Here is a 19,331-nt window from a genome sequence, read left to right as displayed (position 1 = left end):
ATAACTTCAATTATCTTCCATTATCTTCAGTTATCAATTCTTTAAGTAAATATCAATTATTTGAACGTTGATTGTTAATCCTTTTGTAAATATCAATTACTTAACGTTGATTGCAGATCTTTTTGTAAAAATCAATTATTTTAACGTTGATTGTTGTTTTTCTTCTTTTTCTTTTTTGTTGTAAATACCTTCAATTATATCTTATTTGCCTTCATCGCCAATAAATATACATAATGTTCTAATTATCTTCAACTACCAGTTGATGTTTATCAATATCCTCTATATTTAGCTTCAATTATAACGCTATGTAAATTCTCTTTCATTATCTTCAAATTACCATTTAATGTTGTTTACACCGCTTTCTTCCCGTGAAAAAAAATTACTTTTCCATTAATCAAATTTTTCCTAATTCGGGAAATTTCTTTTTTCTTTTCTTTTTTCACTAAAATATTTCTTGAAGATTCAAATTTTTCCAATATCGCGAATTATTTGATTTTAATTGTTAATTTATTATTGATTCATTATTAATTCATTGTTGATTCACTATTGATTCATTGTTGATTCATTTTTAATTAATTACTGATTCATTATTAATTCATTGTTGATTCATTATTAATTCACTGTTGATTCACTATTGATTCTTTATTAATTCATTGTTGATTCATTATTGATTCTTTATTAATTCATTGTTGATTCATTATTGATTCATTGTTGATTCACTGTTGATTCATTATTAATTCACTGTTGATTCATTGTTGATTCACTATTAATTCATTATTAATGAAAAATTAATAAAAATTCATTACTGATTCATTATTAATTCATTATTAATTCACTGTTGATTCATTTATTAATTCATCATTGTTTCATTAATGATTCACTATGAATTCATTATTAAATCATAATTGATTCATTAATTAACAATTTCAATTTTTTCCACAATCTAAATAATACTTTTCCTTTCGATTTTAAAAACAATTTTTTCTTTGCAAATTCTTATAATGTTTACTTTTGGAATCTTCATTATATTTCAGGTCCCTCGTTATTTTTTCTTCCTTTCTTCTTCGTTCTTCTTTTACTATTCTTTTTCTTCTTCTTCTTCTTCTTTTTCCTACTTTTTGCTTTCCTTTTTCTTTCTTCTTCTTCTTTTTTTTTTTTTTTGATTAAAAACTACATTGTCACTATTTACAAGAAACAATTTTTCAAGTTTGCCTCAAGACGGGGACGCTTAACATTTCCTGGCAGTTTAATCATCAATAAGGTGTTTATCACTGACCATTTCTTTTTTTTGGGGGAATTAAAAAATCTCACTTGTCAAAAAATACAAATTTTGATTTTTTTCTTTTATCTCCCGAGGAAAGTGTTTAGAGATTATTATTTTTTTTTTTGCCAAAGGGGAAGTATTAATTTAATTTTTTTTGGTTTGTTTGTTTGTTTTGAAGGACCGAGCAGGTAATTTTTTCCGAAGTACGAGGAGCTGCTAGCTTCGGACGTGCTTTGCTCCTGACTGCTGGAGATCAGGGAAGAGGGCTCGCGCTTTTCCAAGGGAATCAATACCAGACACTTGGGGGGGGGGGGGTTTGGGGTGAGAGGGAGGAGGAGGAGGCGGTTTGCAATTCCATATCAGAGTGGGAGGTCGAGAGAAAATAGAGGGAGGTCAGGGCTGTACGATATAAATTTCTCATCTCACTGAAAATTCATATATAATATTAATTTTCACATTCACACACACACACACACACTCATATTTCTATAAAGTTGATGGAAATTGCAGGTTATAACTATTATCGTCTTTGTTCCCGCAGTCTTATTGTTGATATTTTTATTTTAAAAACATTTCAACATAACATTGTTTTAACATAACCTCCAAATACAAAATATAAAACTTGTAACGACTCTTAAAACTAGAAATTGAATCTAAAGGCCAACGCAGAATAGATCTGTAACCGGAACCGCAATCGTAACCGTAAGCGTAAGAATGAGTTAGAGAAGGATAAACAATATACCTATCCTTCTCTAACTCATTCTTACGGTTACGCTTACGATTGCGGTTCCGGTTACAGATCTATTCTGCGTTGGCCTTAAATCAACATTAAGGGCAGAAAGCAAAAACCACATGCAAAAGAAAAAGACAGAAGCTGTTTGCGTCCTTTTCTTTCCTTGTTTCAACATAACCTCCAAATACATTAACGAACCCAACGCGCAGACTCGAGAAATATATCGATATCGATATCGACGATTCGATATCTCGAGTCTGCGCATTAGATTCGTTAATGTATTCGAAGGTCCATTGTAGACACAACCTTTAGTTTCTTTCTGACAAATGCTAAAGAGCAACTGACGCTCGAAAGTCCTTTGGAACAAGATTTTTTTACAGTACATTTTACAGTAAATATTTGAAATTTACGAATATTTCCTCTTTATTTATATTTTAAACTTTCTTTCTAAGTAAATCTATAAGAAAAAAAAGAACCGAAAAAATTCGGCCTTTAGAGATTGTCAACTAAACATAACCTTAAGGGGGTCCCACAGTCGATGCGATTTTAAAAGGTTAAAAGTCTCATATGCAAACGAAAACGTATGGAGATAGAAAAAAACACAAACATCCATCTGTCCTTTTCTAACTCACGCCATTCGTTCCCGAAGCAATTGTGCTGATACCTTTATCCAATTATATCGACAAGAACATATTTTTTTAGGTTAACTCACTCCCACATTTAAAGTATACAAATAATTTCCAGTAATTTATGTTTACCGTACAAGAGACAACAAAATTTTTATGCCTTGTGGAATGAAAAGCATTGGGTGGAAGTAAAAAGAAATGATATATGATACTCGGGATTACACCCAACAGCATATAAAAGAGTTTACGACTCTTTTTGATTTTGCGGATACGACTATAAACCTTTAAAGTCGACAAACTCGGTTTCTATAACTATATAACCATTGACAGTCGTGTTTTGTGTGAGTATGTACATGTCGCCCCCCCCCCCTTCTCCGCTTCTTTCACCTTCTTTCTCCGCCGCAATATCTTTTAATAGAGAGAAGACTATTCCTCTCTCTCTATTTCTTTCTATCTCTCTCCCTCTTCCTATCTTTTTCTCTCTCTATTTCTTTCTATCTCTCTCCCTTTCCCTATTTCTCTCTCTCTCTCTCTCTCTGCTTTTCTCTATCTTTCTCTCTCTCTCCCTTTCTGTATATTTTTCTCTCTCTACTTTTCTCTATCTTTCTCTCTCTCCCTTTCTGTATCTTTTCTCTCTCTCTCTCTACTTTTCTCTATCTTTTTCTTTCTCTCTCTCCCTGAATCGATTTACGTTAGCTGTTCGCCGTTAGCTCTTACATTGCGATGCACATTTACAACAACGCAAATAAGTGCACAAAAAGGACAAAATATACCCCACCCACCCTACTCTTTTCTCTCTCTCTCTCTCTCCTTCACGACCGATGTATATAGAAACGTTTGAAAAAGAAAAATCTCTTTCAAGCTGCAATATTAATGCAGTCTACAAATATCAGCAAAGTTATAAACCAACACATTGTATTCGCGACTTTATACACAACTCATTCGAAAACAGTGTTTACTCAATTTTTTTTTATCTACTGATTCGACATTCCTTGATTAGACAAACATTTCGTGTGAACGCACCTTTATTGTCACAATCGATTTATCCATCGATTGCAGGGGTGGGTAGGTAAAATTCAAACTCAGAGTATTTTAATGTCACGTCACTATAGTCAAAAAGGTTAGGTCGCTTTGTGTTCATAAAAATTTGAGGTTATGTTGCCTGTCCTATTAAAAATATTGTAATTACATTTTAATTTTGAATGCCTTTGACGTAACATTTTATTCGTTTTTTTATACTTTTCATACTCAATAATGATCCTCAATAGAAATAAAAATAATATAAATATATTCCATGCTAATAAATATAAATAAAAATTTAAAAAACATAAGCAAAAACTATTTATATTTTCTTTAATTAATCATTTTTCCGGTTCCGTTTGTGATTCTGATTTCTAATCTCCGTTGACCTTGAATCTCACTAATTTTTAATTTTACCACGAGAGAGAAAAGGATAGAAACACCATTAGCCTTTTTCTAAAAAGAGAACAAAAGATATTTCTTTCCTTTTCTCTCTCACAAAGAAAGAAAAATATTTACTTTTCACTCTCTGTTTAGGCACAGTTAGGTAGTCAACGTCGAATAAATTCGCGAAACTCGATCGCGAAGAGGAAACGTAAACAATAAGACAAAGGAACAAAAAATATTTTCTTCCTTGTCTAACTCGAGCGAAAATACTTGATTTTGACGAGGGGGGGAGGGGTCGGGGTAAATTAAAAAACAAATATGAATACCAAGAAAATCAATTTCTTATTAGATAAAATAGAATCGAATTGCCTCATTAGAAGAAAGTGTCGATTGACCTAGTTAGTGTAATAACCTGCGACGCCCCACAGGAAGTAAAACATCGCTATATGCCATATTGCAAAAAAAAAGAAACACCAAAAATAAAGACAATTTTACTGATTGTATTGTGATAAAAGCTTATTAAAAATTTAAAAACCAGACTTTCGAATTTCTGCTATTTATTTCCGATTCTACTTTTAAAGAAAATCAATTATTCAGTTCACTTTTTTTGTGTGCTTCCTTTTTAACATTTTTATTTTTAATTTAAAAATGTTCTTTTATATTTCTTTTTAATTCTTAATAAATAATTTTTAATTCTTGATAAATAATTTTTAATTCTTAGTAAATAATTTTTAATTCTTCATAAATAATTTTTAATTCTTAATAAATAATAATAAACTAAAGGAAAAATAAATAATTCAGTATTATAGAAACAGGGTTTTCTTTTTTAAAAAAAAGAATATTTGCATTTTTAATAAGAAAAAAATTCTCGTGAGGCTTTCTGAAAAGTTTCGCCAAAAGAGAAGAAAATTCCTCTGGGGATTTTTCATTTTAATGAAAATAAATATTTGAACATCGCGAGTGAGAATGTTACATTTTTACATACAAAAATAGAATCTTGAATTGAAAGTAAAAAGAAAATGTGAAATATGTGATCTTCTTCTGATTAAGAAAATGGAACAATTACAATTTTCAGTCTTTAAGAAATTTTACTTTAGGTTATTTTACCGAGGGTTTTTTTTTATTGAAAAACCGCCAACATATTCGTAATCAGCGACCCAAAAAAACCACCTAGAAACAATTTCCAAGTGTATCCGATTGATTTAAAAAAAAATTGTCCTCCATACTGGATCCGCCATTTTGAATTTTTAAAAACTGACAACGTCTTCGTTATCAGCGACCCCAAAAACCCCTGAGTAACAAGTTTCAAGTGAATTTAATTAATTTTAAAAATTAGCTAAGAACCTCCGCCATATTGGATCAGCCATTTTGGATTTTTAAAATCTGACCACATCTTCGTAATCAGCGACCCCAAAAACCCCCGAGTAACAAGTTTCAAGTAAATTTAATTAATTTTAAAAATTAGCTAAGAACCTCCGCCATATTGGATCAGCCATTTTGAATTTTTAAAATCTGACGACATCTTCATAATCAGCGACCCCAAAAACCCTCTGAGTAACAAGTTTAAAGTGAATTCTATTGATTTTAAAAATGAGCTAAGAATCTTTGCTATATTGGATCAGCTATTTTTAATTTTTTAAAAACAATCGCAGATTCAGAAAAAGCGTTTAAAAATTTACAAGAAAACGTATTTTCCAAATAAACTTTTTTATTTTAGCGACCGTCATCATGTTATTTCAACCAATCGCGACCGTCATCATAAAATTTTCAACCAATCACGACCGACATCTTACCAAATCCAGCCAAAAAAAAATTAGCTGTTTTTCTATTAGGAGAATTATTATTTTTCCTTTAATCAAAAGGGTTTGAACAACACCCTCCAAAAGGTTTTATCTTTTTAAATGCTTCCAATAAAAAGTTCTCTGACTTTGTCACCCTTTTTTATCAAAATTCCCCATTGTGCGGTGGTCATAACCTCAAATTATTTCGAAATTTTTTTTCGAACAATGGAGTCACAAATGCACATAAAAATATCAAAAACAAATTAACATAGACAATAGAAATGTTAAAAATAGAAATTCAATAAGTTTGGAGAAAGGCGAGAATATTAAAAATACTTTTAAAAAAAATTTGTCAAAAAAAGAAATGGAGAAAAGGAGTAAATTGAAAGGCAACTATTGTGAATAGTGTGTGTATATAGTGTATATAAGTGAATTGGAAGAGCTGAAATTGGGACGATAAGGTCAAATGGCACTTGGTTTGCTCACCTCTGAGGACGTCAAGTAGCAAAGCCTCGAGTCGGTGCTTTCTAAAGAAGCTTGTTGCACAATTCCGTACCTTCCTTCTCGATCTGACATATAATCCGATCGGATACTGTCTTGTCTGTCAAAAGTGCTTCTGAAAAAAAGCCAAACCAATATAGTAAATTTTCTTCAATTCCCACAAGTTGAAATCAATTTCTGAGAATCGTCAAGTTTTTTCTATTTTAATTTTTTTTTCTTTTTTTAATTTCTCGAGAGCATTAAGAAAATACTGACGTCCCTGAAAAGTTAGCGTCGAAAATTTTTTGTTTTCGAAAATTAAATTAGAAATTTCTATTCTCTTTTAATTTCGCGAAAAAAATTATTTTCCACATTCAGCGTCGACGCTAATTTCAGGGACTTAAATACTGTTTCTATTTTTATTTAAAAACTATTCGTGAAGTAAAAATATTAAAAATACGAAAGGGCTTGTTTCGTTTATAAATAAAATAGTCACGCCTTCCGAGGAAAGATAATTTTAGGTTATGTTTGTAATTTTCGTTCAACTCTGCGAATCGCGTATAAGAGAAAAATGAAAATTTATAAATGTACCTTTGCTCGAGAGAATCAGTTCGATTTGATTTGTAGCCACTATCGTTGAGGCTTCCTTCGTGACGAAGTGAGGGAAGCGAATCCCAAGGGGATTCCCTTTTGTGTCCAGCGTAACTGGGATTCATTGAACTGGAAGCACCCGAGCCAAGAGTTGAACTTCCGGACTGCCAACCATCCGAATGTCGAAACCATTGGGCGCGAGCTGATTCTCCAATGCAACTTGCGCATCTATAAAAAAAGGAAAACAAAAAAAAATTACTTAAAAAAAAAAAATGATAATAAATAGAAAGAGCGAAAAATAGTTTTTCAATATTCCACATGGGTCAAATTGTTAAAAATTTCACGAAGCAATGTGTATTTTACTATTTTTTTACAAGCGAATGTCGGTAACAGTCGGTTAGCATCAGTCGGTAACTGTTCTATAAAAAATGTCACTGCGGAAAAAATCGATTTTGGAATTTCGACACTTCGATTATGGGTCAAAACGTCGCGGCCAACAATTTCGTTTATTTTATCTTCTTCATTTCCTAATTATTGTTTAATGTCATTAAAAATCATCACTTCACAAACACATTGTTTACTTTATGAGAAACTCCACATAGACGCAGCCATTTTGAAAACTAAAGTACACGGACTTTCCGTTAGGTCGAAGGATTCAATTTGAATTGTTTCCTGTAAAAAAGGAACGAGGGAGGGGGTAGGCATAAAAATAGAGTCCAAAGGAGGAGGAGATCCGGTTTGCGCAGTAGGAGAATTTGATTTTTACCAGTTAAAATTTAGAAAGAAGGAAAAAAATTTAAAAAGCAATAAATATTACCTGGAATTGTAATCACTAAGATAACCTCGATCTCGATCAATGTCCCTCTCCCTCTTCTCCCTGATAATCTCGTTCCTGTCGCTGTAATATCCATCTCGATCTTTACTGTTCTGCCTCTCGGTGCAATATCGATAGGACAGGGGCAATGTCGAAGATTTATTTGAGTTTGAGCCTGAAAAAAGAAAAAGCAATTTTCAACATACAAAAAGAATTCGGAAAAAGAGGAAGAACGGTTTGGAAAAGAAATAACGAAACTTACGTCGTCTAGATGCGTGAGGTGTGCGTTGCACGTTTAGTGGAATATTTTCTGCAAATTCTGGAAAAAATAATTTAGACAACTAAGCTCGAGAGCTACTTTTGTCAAAAGTTTTTTAACATAACCTCCAAATACATTATGGAAACTATTGCGCAGAATCGAGTGTCAATATCGACACATTTCTCGAATTTTTTTATCGAGAAACATCGATATTGCCTCGAGTCTGCGCAATAAATCGGAAAGCAGAACCTTCGGTCGCGGACGCAAAGCATGAGTTAGAAAAGGACAGAAATATATTTGTATCTTTTTCTATCTCATGTTTCACGTTCGCGAATCTGTTCTGCGTTTTTCTCGGTATGTCACGAGTGATTCAAGAATACCATTCATCATGTCGCATGAGACATATGTTACATATGTTACCTAGGTTCATAGTTTCAAGATTCAAACCTCTGGCCTACTGCCCTGCAAAAAGCCATAATCATAATAAGAAGGCTCAACTTCTGTAATGTATTTTAAGGTTATGTTAGAATGCCCCTTGTCTAAATACAAAAAAATAAACTCACCCAGATTCTCCATACTCTGCGTCAGTAAAGCCTCGAATGTATGAAGACTAATACTCTCAGCGTCCATTCCTTTGGCAAGTGTATTCCTAAGATGCATCTCATATTCAAGTAGAAGTCGACTCGTCGGCGTACCAGGCGTCGAAACAGACTGCATATTTTGCTGATGATATTGACCATTGTTGCATTTTCGCGAATTGCAGTGATTCGTCTGTTCCATGTCCGAATTGCCATTCGATGAACTTGGCGTTGTCGCGTAACATTGATTGTCGAATATAACATTGTCCGATGGTGGAGACACGTCACCTGTGCACCGATTAGGTTCCAAATCTAAGAACATCCGGTTTCTCCCGCCTAAGATGATCAACAAAAACAGGCTACGTGCAACTTTTTTATGGAACATGTGCAAATGATTTTTTTCTCTCTATCCCTTTCTTTCAGTATTTTATACTCTCTCCCAAACATACGGGATTCGTACAGACTTCCATTAACCATAAGCGGAACCATAAGCGGGGGTCCCTTATTTGTCCCATGGAAATGGTGAAGAACCCTCTTTCCTATCCCCACTGAACACTACCTAAAATTGTCTTGGAAACTGTCATTGGTCATGTAACATTCGCTGACAATTAATCATGCACAAAATCATTCAAATTCAGATTTCACAAAACCCTTGATCAATGGCTTGACAAGAAACCGGAAACCCCATTTGTTAATTTACTTTTAATTAATATTAAAGTTAAGGACATTGTTCGAAAGGGTCACTCAAATAAAATAAAGGACTGCAACCTTTCCTACTCGCCCGAAAATTTGTCTGCAAAGGTCATTTGTTGAATGCAAAGGTCAGAAGGAAGAATATGATAATGATGATTTAAAAAAAGTGCATTCGATAAAATCGGGATGAAACTAAAAACTAAACTAGACCCTACAAAAAGAATAATTCAAATATCAAACCTCTTTCGAATGTATTGTTCCTTCCGTACTGCCTCCCGATGTCGTGGACACTTCTCGATCCCTGAAATTTATTATTATAAGGTGCTCGATAATAATTTTCATTCTCAACCTCCGACATCATGTACTTCTGATTATTATTACTGGGATGATAGTGATAACTCGGATGAACGTGTCGCTTCCTCGACATTTCCGGCGACGTCACAGGACTATCAATACTAGGTATCGGTATCAGCATTCTCTTCAGCGTATTCGGATCAAGACTCATTCCATTCTGAGCAGCATTCTCAATTCTCATATCATCCGTACTTTTACTCTTCGACTTTCTCGTATGATTATTATTCACAATATTGAATATATTCCCATTTTGCATCTCAAGTTCCGTATAGTCCGCCGACTTCGTATGATGCAATTGCTCCCGACGAAATGATTTATTCTGCAGTGTTCCACCAGCCTGCACTCCCTCCGATTTCAGTGTCTCCATTCCATTCTGATGGGTCGATGTGTCCTGATTTTGCTTCGAACCCTTCTTCGGCGATATCCCTGTGCCCTTATCTTCAGGACTGTCGATCTGTAAAAAGTTCAAATTTGCTTTATTTGGAACTAAGAACGAGGGACATAAGGAACGGAAATTTACCTGTGACCCTACGGTGGCGGTTCCGATGGTTGCTGTCTTTGGTACCGTTTGACATGTTTCATTCTGCTGTTGTTTGTCTTTCTTGATGGAATCGCTACTTTTCATTGCTTTCCCTAGAGGTTGATTTGCGTTATTGACATTGTCGTAGAGAGACGCGCTGGACGTAGCCGCCGTTATTTTATCACGTCCTGGTGTCATTTCCATTTCAGTCGAACGTGCCATTGTTCTTGGCAATGTTGATGCACCTACTTCGTCAAAAGTTTACAAATTTAGAAAAAATTATTCTCGACCTGATCATTTGAAATTTAAAGAGCGATTCCATTTTGGGTGTTTGGCTTCAATTTATTTCGTTTGGGAAATGGTCAACAAGAAAAGACCCTAAAGTGGACTAGCAATTGCTGACTAGGATCATTCTTTGGCTCCGAGCTACAGAGTAAAAATTGTTGAGTTTTATACGTAAATTTTAATGTTAAATAAAAATGCCAAAAACTGTGTGTCTGGGTAGAAAGTATTAAATTTAAAAATCGGACCAAATGCGAAGAATTTGACCAACGCCGAGTATCCATCGCCAACCTGAGAGTGCAGGAGACGACAGAGGCCAGAAAATTAAAAAGAGCTCAACAAAAGAAATCGGACGACATTCTTTCCATTCTAGGAGAAGAGTATTATGGCTCAGGAATTGCTGATTAATTACTAAGTTGACAAAGCTTCAAGTTATAATACACTAAAGTACATTTTTTCTTCGTTTGCGTTTTTCTCAAAACCAGATTTTTCGAAACGGTGTACATGATAACTCAAAAACTATTCAACCGATTGACTTGAAAATTAAAATACATCTTCCTAAATAGATTTTCCACAGAGTGACGTAGGATTTTTTCGATTGAATAGAAACATTTTTATCCAATCTTATATACGGTATTTTTAGCCCAAAACATAAAGTCAATTTTTGAAGTGCTTCCATTAAAATTTTTTTTTAAAACAGCTTCGTCACTCTGTTCACAAAATTTATCACTTTTTAAGAAAACTATTTGTTTACTTGTTTCAGACAAAAATTGAAATGCCAATCATGTACAAACAAACATTTTTTTAAGTGCGCACCCAAAATAAAAAAAGGAATCGCTTTCAAAACAATTTCAAATGACTTGGTTCAAGAAATAATTCCTCTAACTTTTGCTTCTAATTCGAGAGAGCATTCTTTTAAGAAAGAATTTCTACAAAAATTTTGGAAGTTTTGACAACTAATGATCTAATTTCTCTTTTTCTAAAATTGTAGGGTTTTCTTAAAATCTTTTTCTTTTTTTGAAAGGAAGAAAGCAGGACAGTAATATAATAGAAAGCGGTACTGTTCGATGATTATTCTTCAAAAAAAAATGTCTTACCACAAGTAGTTCGATATCTTGGGTCCTGACTTCGAAGTCTTGCGAGTTGCTCTGGTGTCATGCATGTGCAAATCGGCTCTTTCGATCTGTTCGGCGATGCTGGTGTCGAAAGAGGCTTTCTTCGCGTTTTGTTTTTCTGTTTATTCGGTGGCTCCAATTTGAGCGAATAGGAAGACGAGGCCTTACGTGCAATCTTGAAGGAGGGTGACTGAAATGGAAGAAAATTAATTAATTTCTAAGAAAATTAATTACTTTCCAAAAAATTTAATTAAGATTCAAATGAAAATTTCCAAATTGGATCAAATTCCTTACGCAACATTCGCGAAATTGTTTCGCGTCAATCGGAGAAGTAAAATTCAATCCCCATGTGTCATTAGTCATTGTGTCTTTCCAATAGACGAAGCATTCCGAAGCTAGGCCGATTCTAGTTCCTGAAATAAAATAATTCGGTTATATTTTTGACCGAAAAAAAAACCATTTTAAATTAAAAGAAAAATTATTCGATGATATTTTTCAAGAAATGTTTATTTATTACCTGGCTGAACAAGTCGAACGTCAAGAATTTTGTCCACTTGACTATTGTAAGCTGTAATATGAAAAATGCATTCTGGCGAATCCTGAATGCAAACAATATTCACCGGTACCAAATCCTCGGAAATTTGCTGCCATTTCACTGAGCCGCTGCTCGCACTCACGTGAAATACTTCGGCCCAAAGTCTGTAATCGAAAAAAAACACTTTACCAACTACAAATTTTTTCGTTTTTTCGTTATTAATTTTGAAAAACTAATTTTGAAAATCTATTTTTGAAAATCTATTTTTGAAAAACGAAGATTTTGAATTTTAGAAAGAAAGAAAGAAAAATATTGTCTAATTACTAAATAAAAAAGTGACGCGCTTTGAAGAAAGATACCTAAGAAGCAGAAAATTTTAAGTTATGACGCGCTTTGAAGAAAGATACTTAAAAAATTTATTTTTGAATCGAAAATATAGAAAAGGGATCAACTTTTTATTTTCATTGCATAAAATAAAAAACTGATTTCAACTTTACGAAATTAAAACGCGAATCTTTTAATTAAAAGTGATACAAACATAACCTTAAAATTCTTTGCTTTTGAAGTACCTTTCTTCAACGCGTGTCTCGTATTTTATTTAGTAAATTAGTAATAAGTAATAAATAGTAATAAATTAAGCACTAAGAATAATTTAGTTTAATAAATAAACCGAATATCGAAAGTAAAAAAAAATAACAAGTTTTTTGTTTATAAAAAGTTAGACGAAGAAAAGAAACAGAGACTACCTAGGAATCAAAAAACAAAAGTTGTTACTAATTCTAAAATACTTTCTAAGCATGCTAAGCAAGATGTGACGATTCAGTGAAGTGAAGAGAAAGAAGAAAAAATAAAATCTACGAAAAAATATTTAGAAAAATATAATTCTGTCTGTTAGATCATAAATTCTACAGTTTGTCTTGTAATTTTACTCAAACGGGTCAAAAATTATTCTTTTCTCAATTTTTAAAAGAATTATTTTTTAATACTTTAGGTAAAAAAAAAATTATTATAATAGAAACCAAAATATTAAAATAATTATAATTATTTTAAAATATTTTTAAACTATTAAAATAATTATAATTATTTTAAAATATTTTTAAAATATTAAAATAATTATAATTATTTTAATATAAATATTTGATTTCTACAATAATAATTGTTTTATTTGTGTTTTCTTAATTTCGTTTAGTCTTTAATTGCTTAAATTAAAAGTTTGGACCATCACTGAACGTGCTTCTGCTGCGTCGACCTTGACTCGATGAGAATGCGCGCGCATCGATTGCCAACTTTAGCACTTGAGATAATTTTATCAAAAAATTAAATCTACGTAAATACGGCACAAAATTAAATGCAATAAATTATTACTGGTTATTTAATAACTATATAGTAGAGTACAGTTTCTCCAATTTTAATATAATAACAATTTGCTAAACAGGGGAAATTTTTTCTACTCTATAAAAAATTCAGTTGGCAATCGTTGCGCGCGCATCGACCCCAAAGTGTCGTCGACGCCGTCGACTATGAAAATTGTTTAGAGAATTATATTTTTATTTAGAAAACAATAAATAAATTTATGGAAAAGAAATAATTGTTACTTTCTTCTAAAAAAAACAAACAATAATGTTAAGAAACAATTTTTTTTCTCAAAAAACAATTGTCACTTTCTTAAATAAAAAATAAAAAGAATAAAAAGAAAATAAAAAATATAAAAAAGAAGAAAATAAAGAAAAGAAAAAAATATAAGAAAAAGAAAATAAAAATAAACGAAGAAAAATAAATAGGATATTAAAATAAAGTAAATACCATCATACATTAAAATAAAACAAAAAGAAAATTGAGACTAAACGAAATTAAGAATGAGACAAAAAAAAGGGTAATAATATAATGAATTAAAAAGAATTAGGGAAATTGAAATAAAATTTTTAAAGATTGTCACCGGCGTGCGGAATTAGAGGAATAATGAGAGAAACTGATAAAATTTTCATAGTTTGTTCTTAGTGCCATAACGCGGAATGTATATAACCTTTAATCGTAAATCGTGAACTTTTACGTGAGAGAGAGAGAGAGAGAAAAGGACAGAAATACGTTCTGTCCTTAGGGATCGTCCATATATTACGTAACACTTTTTGGGGGGAGGGGGGGTCAAGCTATTTGTTACGATAAGCCAAAAAAATGGCGCTAATGTATGTAACAGCGTGTTACATGGGGGGAGGGGGGGGGTCAAAATTTTCAAAAATTAGCGTTACGTAATATATGGACGGCCCCTTATCTCTCTCACGTAGAAGCTACGATTTATAGGTTAAGAAATTTTATTCTGCTCTTGCTCCTTTTAGATCATTTTAGAAACATATGTGACGTTCTACGACTAAAGAGACCTTAACTGTACCTAAAATTTTTAATCATTTTAAGTTATGTTAATGGTAGTTTTAGCTTTATTCAAAAATTTATTTATTTATAAATTTTATATGCCTAGAATTTTAGGTTATGTTAATGGTAGTTTTCGATTTAATAAATATAGTTATTCATAAATTTCAGGTTATGTTTTCTTTTAATATTAGGTAGTTCAAGTTGGGTGGGGGAAATCCAATATGGCAGACATCAGCTGATTAACCGGAGGACAAACAATGCATTGAATTCAATGGGACAAATCAGTTTTTTAACCATAACTTTTAAAATATTTATTTTTGAACCATAGTGTAATGGAAAATTATTCTTTATTTATCGAAATCTATTTTTTAAAACAATAAAACCAAAAAATTAAATTTTATTGTTTTAAAAAATAGATTTCGATAAATAAAGAATAATTTTCCATTACACTATGGTTCAAAAATGAATATTTAAAAAGTTATGGTTAAAAAACTGATTTGTCCCATTGAATTCAATGCATTGTTTATCCTCCGGTAAATCAGCTGATGTCAGCCATATTGAATTTCCCCTATACAACTTGGAGTACCTAATAGGAATCATTTCTTGCTTCGATAACACTAGTGACAATCTTTAATAGTGAAAAATAATTTAATTCTGGCCTAAATCTGACTATTTAATTCTGCCCTAATTCAAACTATTTAATTTAATTTTGTCCTAATTCGGACTATTTAATTTTAATTTAATTCTGCATAATTCTGACTATTTAATATTTCAATTTGAATCCGTCCTAAATATAACTATTTAATTTTGTCATAATTCTGACTATTTATTATTTTAATTTAATTTTGTCCTAATTCTGACTATTTATTATTTTAATTTAATTCTGTCCTATTTCAGACTATCTTTAATAGTAAAAATTAAAAATTAAATTAAATAGTCGGAATTAGGGCAAAATTAAATTAAATATCCGAATTACGACAGAATTAAAAAGTTATATTTAAGACAAATTTAAATTACAATATTAAATTGTCAGAATTGGGACACAATTAAATTAAATAATCAAAATTCGGACAAAATTAAATTAAATAGTCCGAATTAGGACAGAATTAAATAGTCAGACTTAGGACAAAATTAAATTTAAATATTAAATAGTCAGAATTCGGAAAGAATGAAATTAATAATTGGAATAGGACAGAATTAAATTGAATAGTCCAAATTAGGACAGAATTGAATAGTTAAATTAAGACAGAATTAGGACAGAATTAAATCAAATTATCGGAATTAGGACAGAAATATATTGAATAGTTTTAATTAGGACAGAATTAAATTAAAATATTAAATAGTCAGAATTAGGACAAAATTAGATCAAATAATTGAAATTAGGACAAAATTAAATTTTTGGAATTAGGACAGAATTAAATTGAATAGTCCGAATTAGGACAGAATTTAATTTAAATATAAAATAGTCAGAATTAGGACAAAATGAAATGTAATAATCGGAATTTGGACAGAATGAAATTAAATAGTCCGAATTAGGGCAGAATTAAATAGTCAGATTTAGGACAGAATTAAATTAAAATATTAAATTCTCAGAATTTGGACAAAATTAGATCAAATAGTCTAAATTCAGACAAAATTATATTTAATATTTGGAATTAGGACAGAATTAAATTGAATAGTCCGAATTAGGGCAGAATTAAATCATCAAAATTAGGACAGAATGAAATTTAAATATTAAATAGTCAGAATTAGGACAGAATTAAATTGTATAGTCCATATTAGGGCAGAATTAAATTAAAATATTAAAAATTCAGAATTAGGACAGAATTAAATTAAAATATTAAATAGTCAGAATTAAATAGGGCAAAATTAGATCAAATAATCTAAATTAGGACAAAATTAAATTGAATAGTCCAAATTAGGTCAGAATTAAATAGTCATAATTATAAAGAAATAAATTTAAATAGTCAGAATTAGGACAGAATTAAATCAAATAATCGAAATTAGGACAAAAATTAAATAAATAGTCGGAATTAGGACCAAATATCAAATACTCGAAATTAAGTCAAAATAAAATTAAACATTCGATATTAGGACAGAAAAAAACGAAAACTTTTTTCAAATAACATGCGAGAAAATAAAATAAAAAAAAACATTGAATAAATGAATGAAAGATGATGTGATAGGGAAAGAGAGTGCTCGTTACGCCAGTAAAAAGAGGACTAATTAGGGTGCGATATAGAGAAGGAGGGGGGGGGGGGAGTGAAGGTGTTTTTTTTATATACAAGACGGAAGTGTGAAGAAGAAAAAGAATCTTTTTTTGGAAAACATTACTCTTCCTTTTTTTTTTTTTGGTTTGGAAATAACGAAAATTGGACTTTTTTTTGGTATTAATAATGATAATGATATGGTTTTTTGAATGGTATGCGCACCTCTTCCTCTCTCTTAAGCTTCCGCACCTGAGCAAATGGCCAGTATCACCTCTTCGTCCTGCATTTCCTGTCATTCCCGGTCTCGCTCCCGTTTGCCATGGCGAATTCTCATAGCGATACGCCTTTCTTATGAGGGGCGCACAACTGCAGGATAATTTATTGCCCATTTTCCCTTTTCTTTCCACTTTGTATTCTTTAAGAGGTTTCACTTATTGATCTCGATATTTTCACCAAAAATTTGCCCTTTTTAATTTTTTTTTCTCTTCTCTATTCTTATCTTTTCTTTTGCTTTAAAATGGATTTTTTTTTAATAAAAAAAAATTTTTTTTTTTTAATTTTTTTCTTCTTTGTAGATTTTGTCCTTGTTTTATTTTTTTGTTCTTTGGTTTTTTCTTGCGTTGCGCATGATTTTAGTTTCTTTTTTCAGTAATTTTTTTTCACCATCTCTTTTATGTTTGTTACCTTTTTCTTTTGAATTATTTTTTCGTAATTACATTACTTTTTCTTTATATTTCCTTTTTCTTTAAATTTTCCTGTTTCTTTATTTTTCCACTTTCTTTAAATTTACTATTTCTTTATTTTTCCGTTTTCTTTAGATCTTCTCTTTCTTTATTTTTCCTCTTTCTTTAAATTTCACGTTTCTTTATTCTTCCTCTTTATTTAAATTTCACGTTTCTTTATTTTTTCTCTTTCTTTAAATTTCCCGTTTCTTTATTTTTTTTCTTTTTCTTTAAATCTTCTCTTTCTTTAAATTTCCCGTTTCTGTATTTTTTCCTTTTTCTTTCAATCTTCTATTTCTTTACTTTTCTTCTTTCTTTAAATTTCCTGTTTCTTTATTTTTCCTCTTTCTTTAAATTCCCCGTTTTTCTTTGTTTTTCTTTCTTCTTTGTATTTCCCGTTTCCTTCTTTTTTCTTTTTCTTTATATTTCCTTTTCTTTTTTATTTCTTTTTCATTTCTTTTTTCTTCTTTATTTCTTTTTTCTTCTTAATTTAATTTTTTATCGTTTCTTCTTCTTTTACTATTTCTTCTTCTTTTTATTTCTCGTTCCTTCTTTGTTTATTGAACCATTTTCTCTTCTTCTTATTCTTCTTTTTCATTAGCGAATTTTTCTTTTCCTATCACTTATTTAAATTCCTTAAAATTTCCTCCTCTAGTCTTTTGGATTGACTTGTTTGACACAAAAATTTGGCTCTATGAATTTTTGGCACACAAATTCCAGGTCAGTCGATGTTCAATATTTTAGAATCTTAGTCTTCTTTTTTGTTCCTGTATCTTTTTTTCTTTTTTTTCTTTTTTTGATGCTTTTATTTTATTTTTTTGTTTTCTGTTAATTTTCTTCTTTCTTTAATTTACTTCTTTTGTTTTCTTGTTTTTTTTTGTTTTTTTTTTGGATTTTCTTCTTGTTTTTTGTTGGGAAGCACTGGATTAATATATTGAGGATCCGAAACGATTCCGGAGATAACGGAAGAAGCTGAGACACTATTATTGTCACATCATTGCTGTTGTCCACCTTTATCAGCTTTTCTGGAGATTTATCACTGAAAATTAAAAAAGAAGTTAGTTTTCTTCAAATCTGATTTTTTTTTATCTTAATTTTAATGTTAAAAAAAAAATTATTAGAAAATTTTCAAATAATTCATTTCTTTTAATAATTTTTTGCAAATCTTTTATTTGAATAATTGAATTTCTGCGAAATTTTTATTATTCATGCGAAAAGAATTGAATTCTTACGAAGATTTTTACAATAAATTTTTTAAATAATTGAATTTCCAAGAAGAAATTTATTACTTTTAAAAATAATTGAATTCTTGTAATGAATATTGTTTATTTATGAAAATAATTGAATTTCGCAAAAAATTTTATAAAAATGCCTCAAAATAATTGAATTTTCAAGAATAATTTTGTTATATCTTTAATAATTGAATTCTTTCGAAGAATTATTTATGTAAATAATTGAATTCTCAGAAAGAATTTTTTTATAAAATCTAAAAGAATAATGGAATTATATTTAAAAAAAATAATTAAAATTGTATTTAAAATAATTGATTTCTTTTCGAAAAATTTTATTAAAATCTAAAAGAACAAATTGAATTATTTCAAAAAAATTCAATTAAAATTGCATTTAAAATAATTGATTTCTTTCGAATTTTATTAAAATATTTGAAAATAATTGAATTCCTGTGAAAAATTCTAATATTTTTGTAAATAATTAAATTCTTCACGAAAAAATTCAATTATTTTCTAAGACTGTAATAAATCCTTCCAAACAATTCAATTATTTTTATAAAAAGTAAAATTTTTGCAAAAATTCAATTATATTTAATAAATTTCGTGAAATTTTCAATTTCAAAGAAAAAATTCAATTTTTTTTCTATAAAATCGTTGTAAAATTTTTCAAAAGAATTCAATTATATTCTAAAATTGTAATGAATCCTTGGAAACAATTCAATTATTTTTCATAAAATTCGTTAATTCAATTTCAATTTTTATGCAATATTT

At 30.2% G+C, this 19,331-nt stretch overlaps 1 protein-coding gene across 9 annotated transcripts in view; it reads right to left on the bottom strand.

Annotated features, from left to right (window-relative positions):
• The window catches only part of LOC122504861 (protein still life, isoforms C/SIF type 2), a 56,357-nt gene extending 39,086 nt beyond the window's left edge, over positions 1-17,271 (bottom strand). For 2 of the 9 annotated variants that reach the window (XR_006301869.1, XM_043616165.1), the window contains exons 1-11: positions 16,832-17,269; positions 12,015-12,196; positions 11,792-11,910; positions 11,480-11,687; positions 10,101-10,348; positions 9,467-10,034; positions 8,519-8,869; positions 7,959-8,015; positions 7,700-7,871; positions 6,883-7,110; positions 6,298-6,427 (exon numbers count right to left, since the gene is read on the bottom strand). Coding sequence is in view for 8 of the 9 variants with exons in the window: in XM_043616165.1 (XP_043472100.1) it covers positions 6,298-6,427; positions 6,883-7,110; positions 7,700-7,871; positions 7,959-8,015; positions 8,519-8,869; positions 9,467-10,034; positions 10,101-10,348; positions 11,480-11,687; positions 11,792-11,910; positions 12,015-12,196; positions 16,832-16,998 (2,430 nt within the window). In the remaining variant the exon portion in view is untranslated. Of the gene's footprint in view, positions 1-6,297; positions 6,428-6,882; positions 7,111-7,699; positions 7,872-7,958; positions 8,016-8,518; positions 8,870-9,466; positions 10,035-10,100; positions 10,349-11,479; positions 11,688-11,791; positions 11,911-12,014; positions 12,197-16,831 lie in introns of all 9 variants that reach the window. The other 7 variants (XM_043616170.1, XM_043616173.1, XM_043616171.1 and 4 more) reach the window with 7 other exon arrangements.
• Positions 17,272-19,331: the final 2,060 nt, after the last annotated feature.

Source organism: Leptopilina heterotoma, unplaced genomic scaffold (genome assembly GCF_015476425.1).
Source record: "Leptopilina heterotoma isolate Lh14 unplaced genomic scaffold, ASM1547642v1 Lhet_325, whole genome shotgun sequence".
Lineage (NCBI taxonomy): Eukaryota > Metazoa > Arthropoda > Insecta > Hymenoptera > Figitidae > Leptopilina > Leptopilina heterotoma.
The sequence above is the reverse complement of the archived record's forward strand: the minus strand, read 5'-3'. Positions and strand labels throughout refer to the sequence as shown.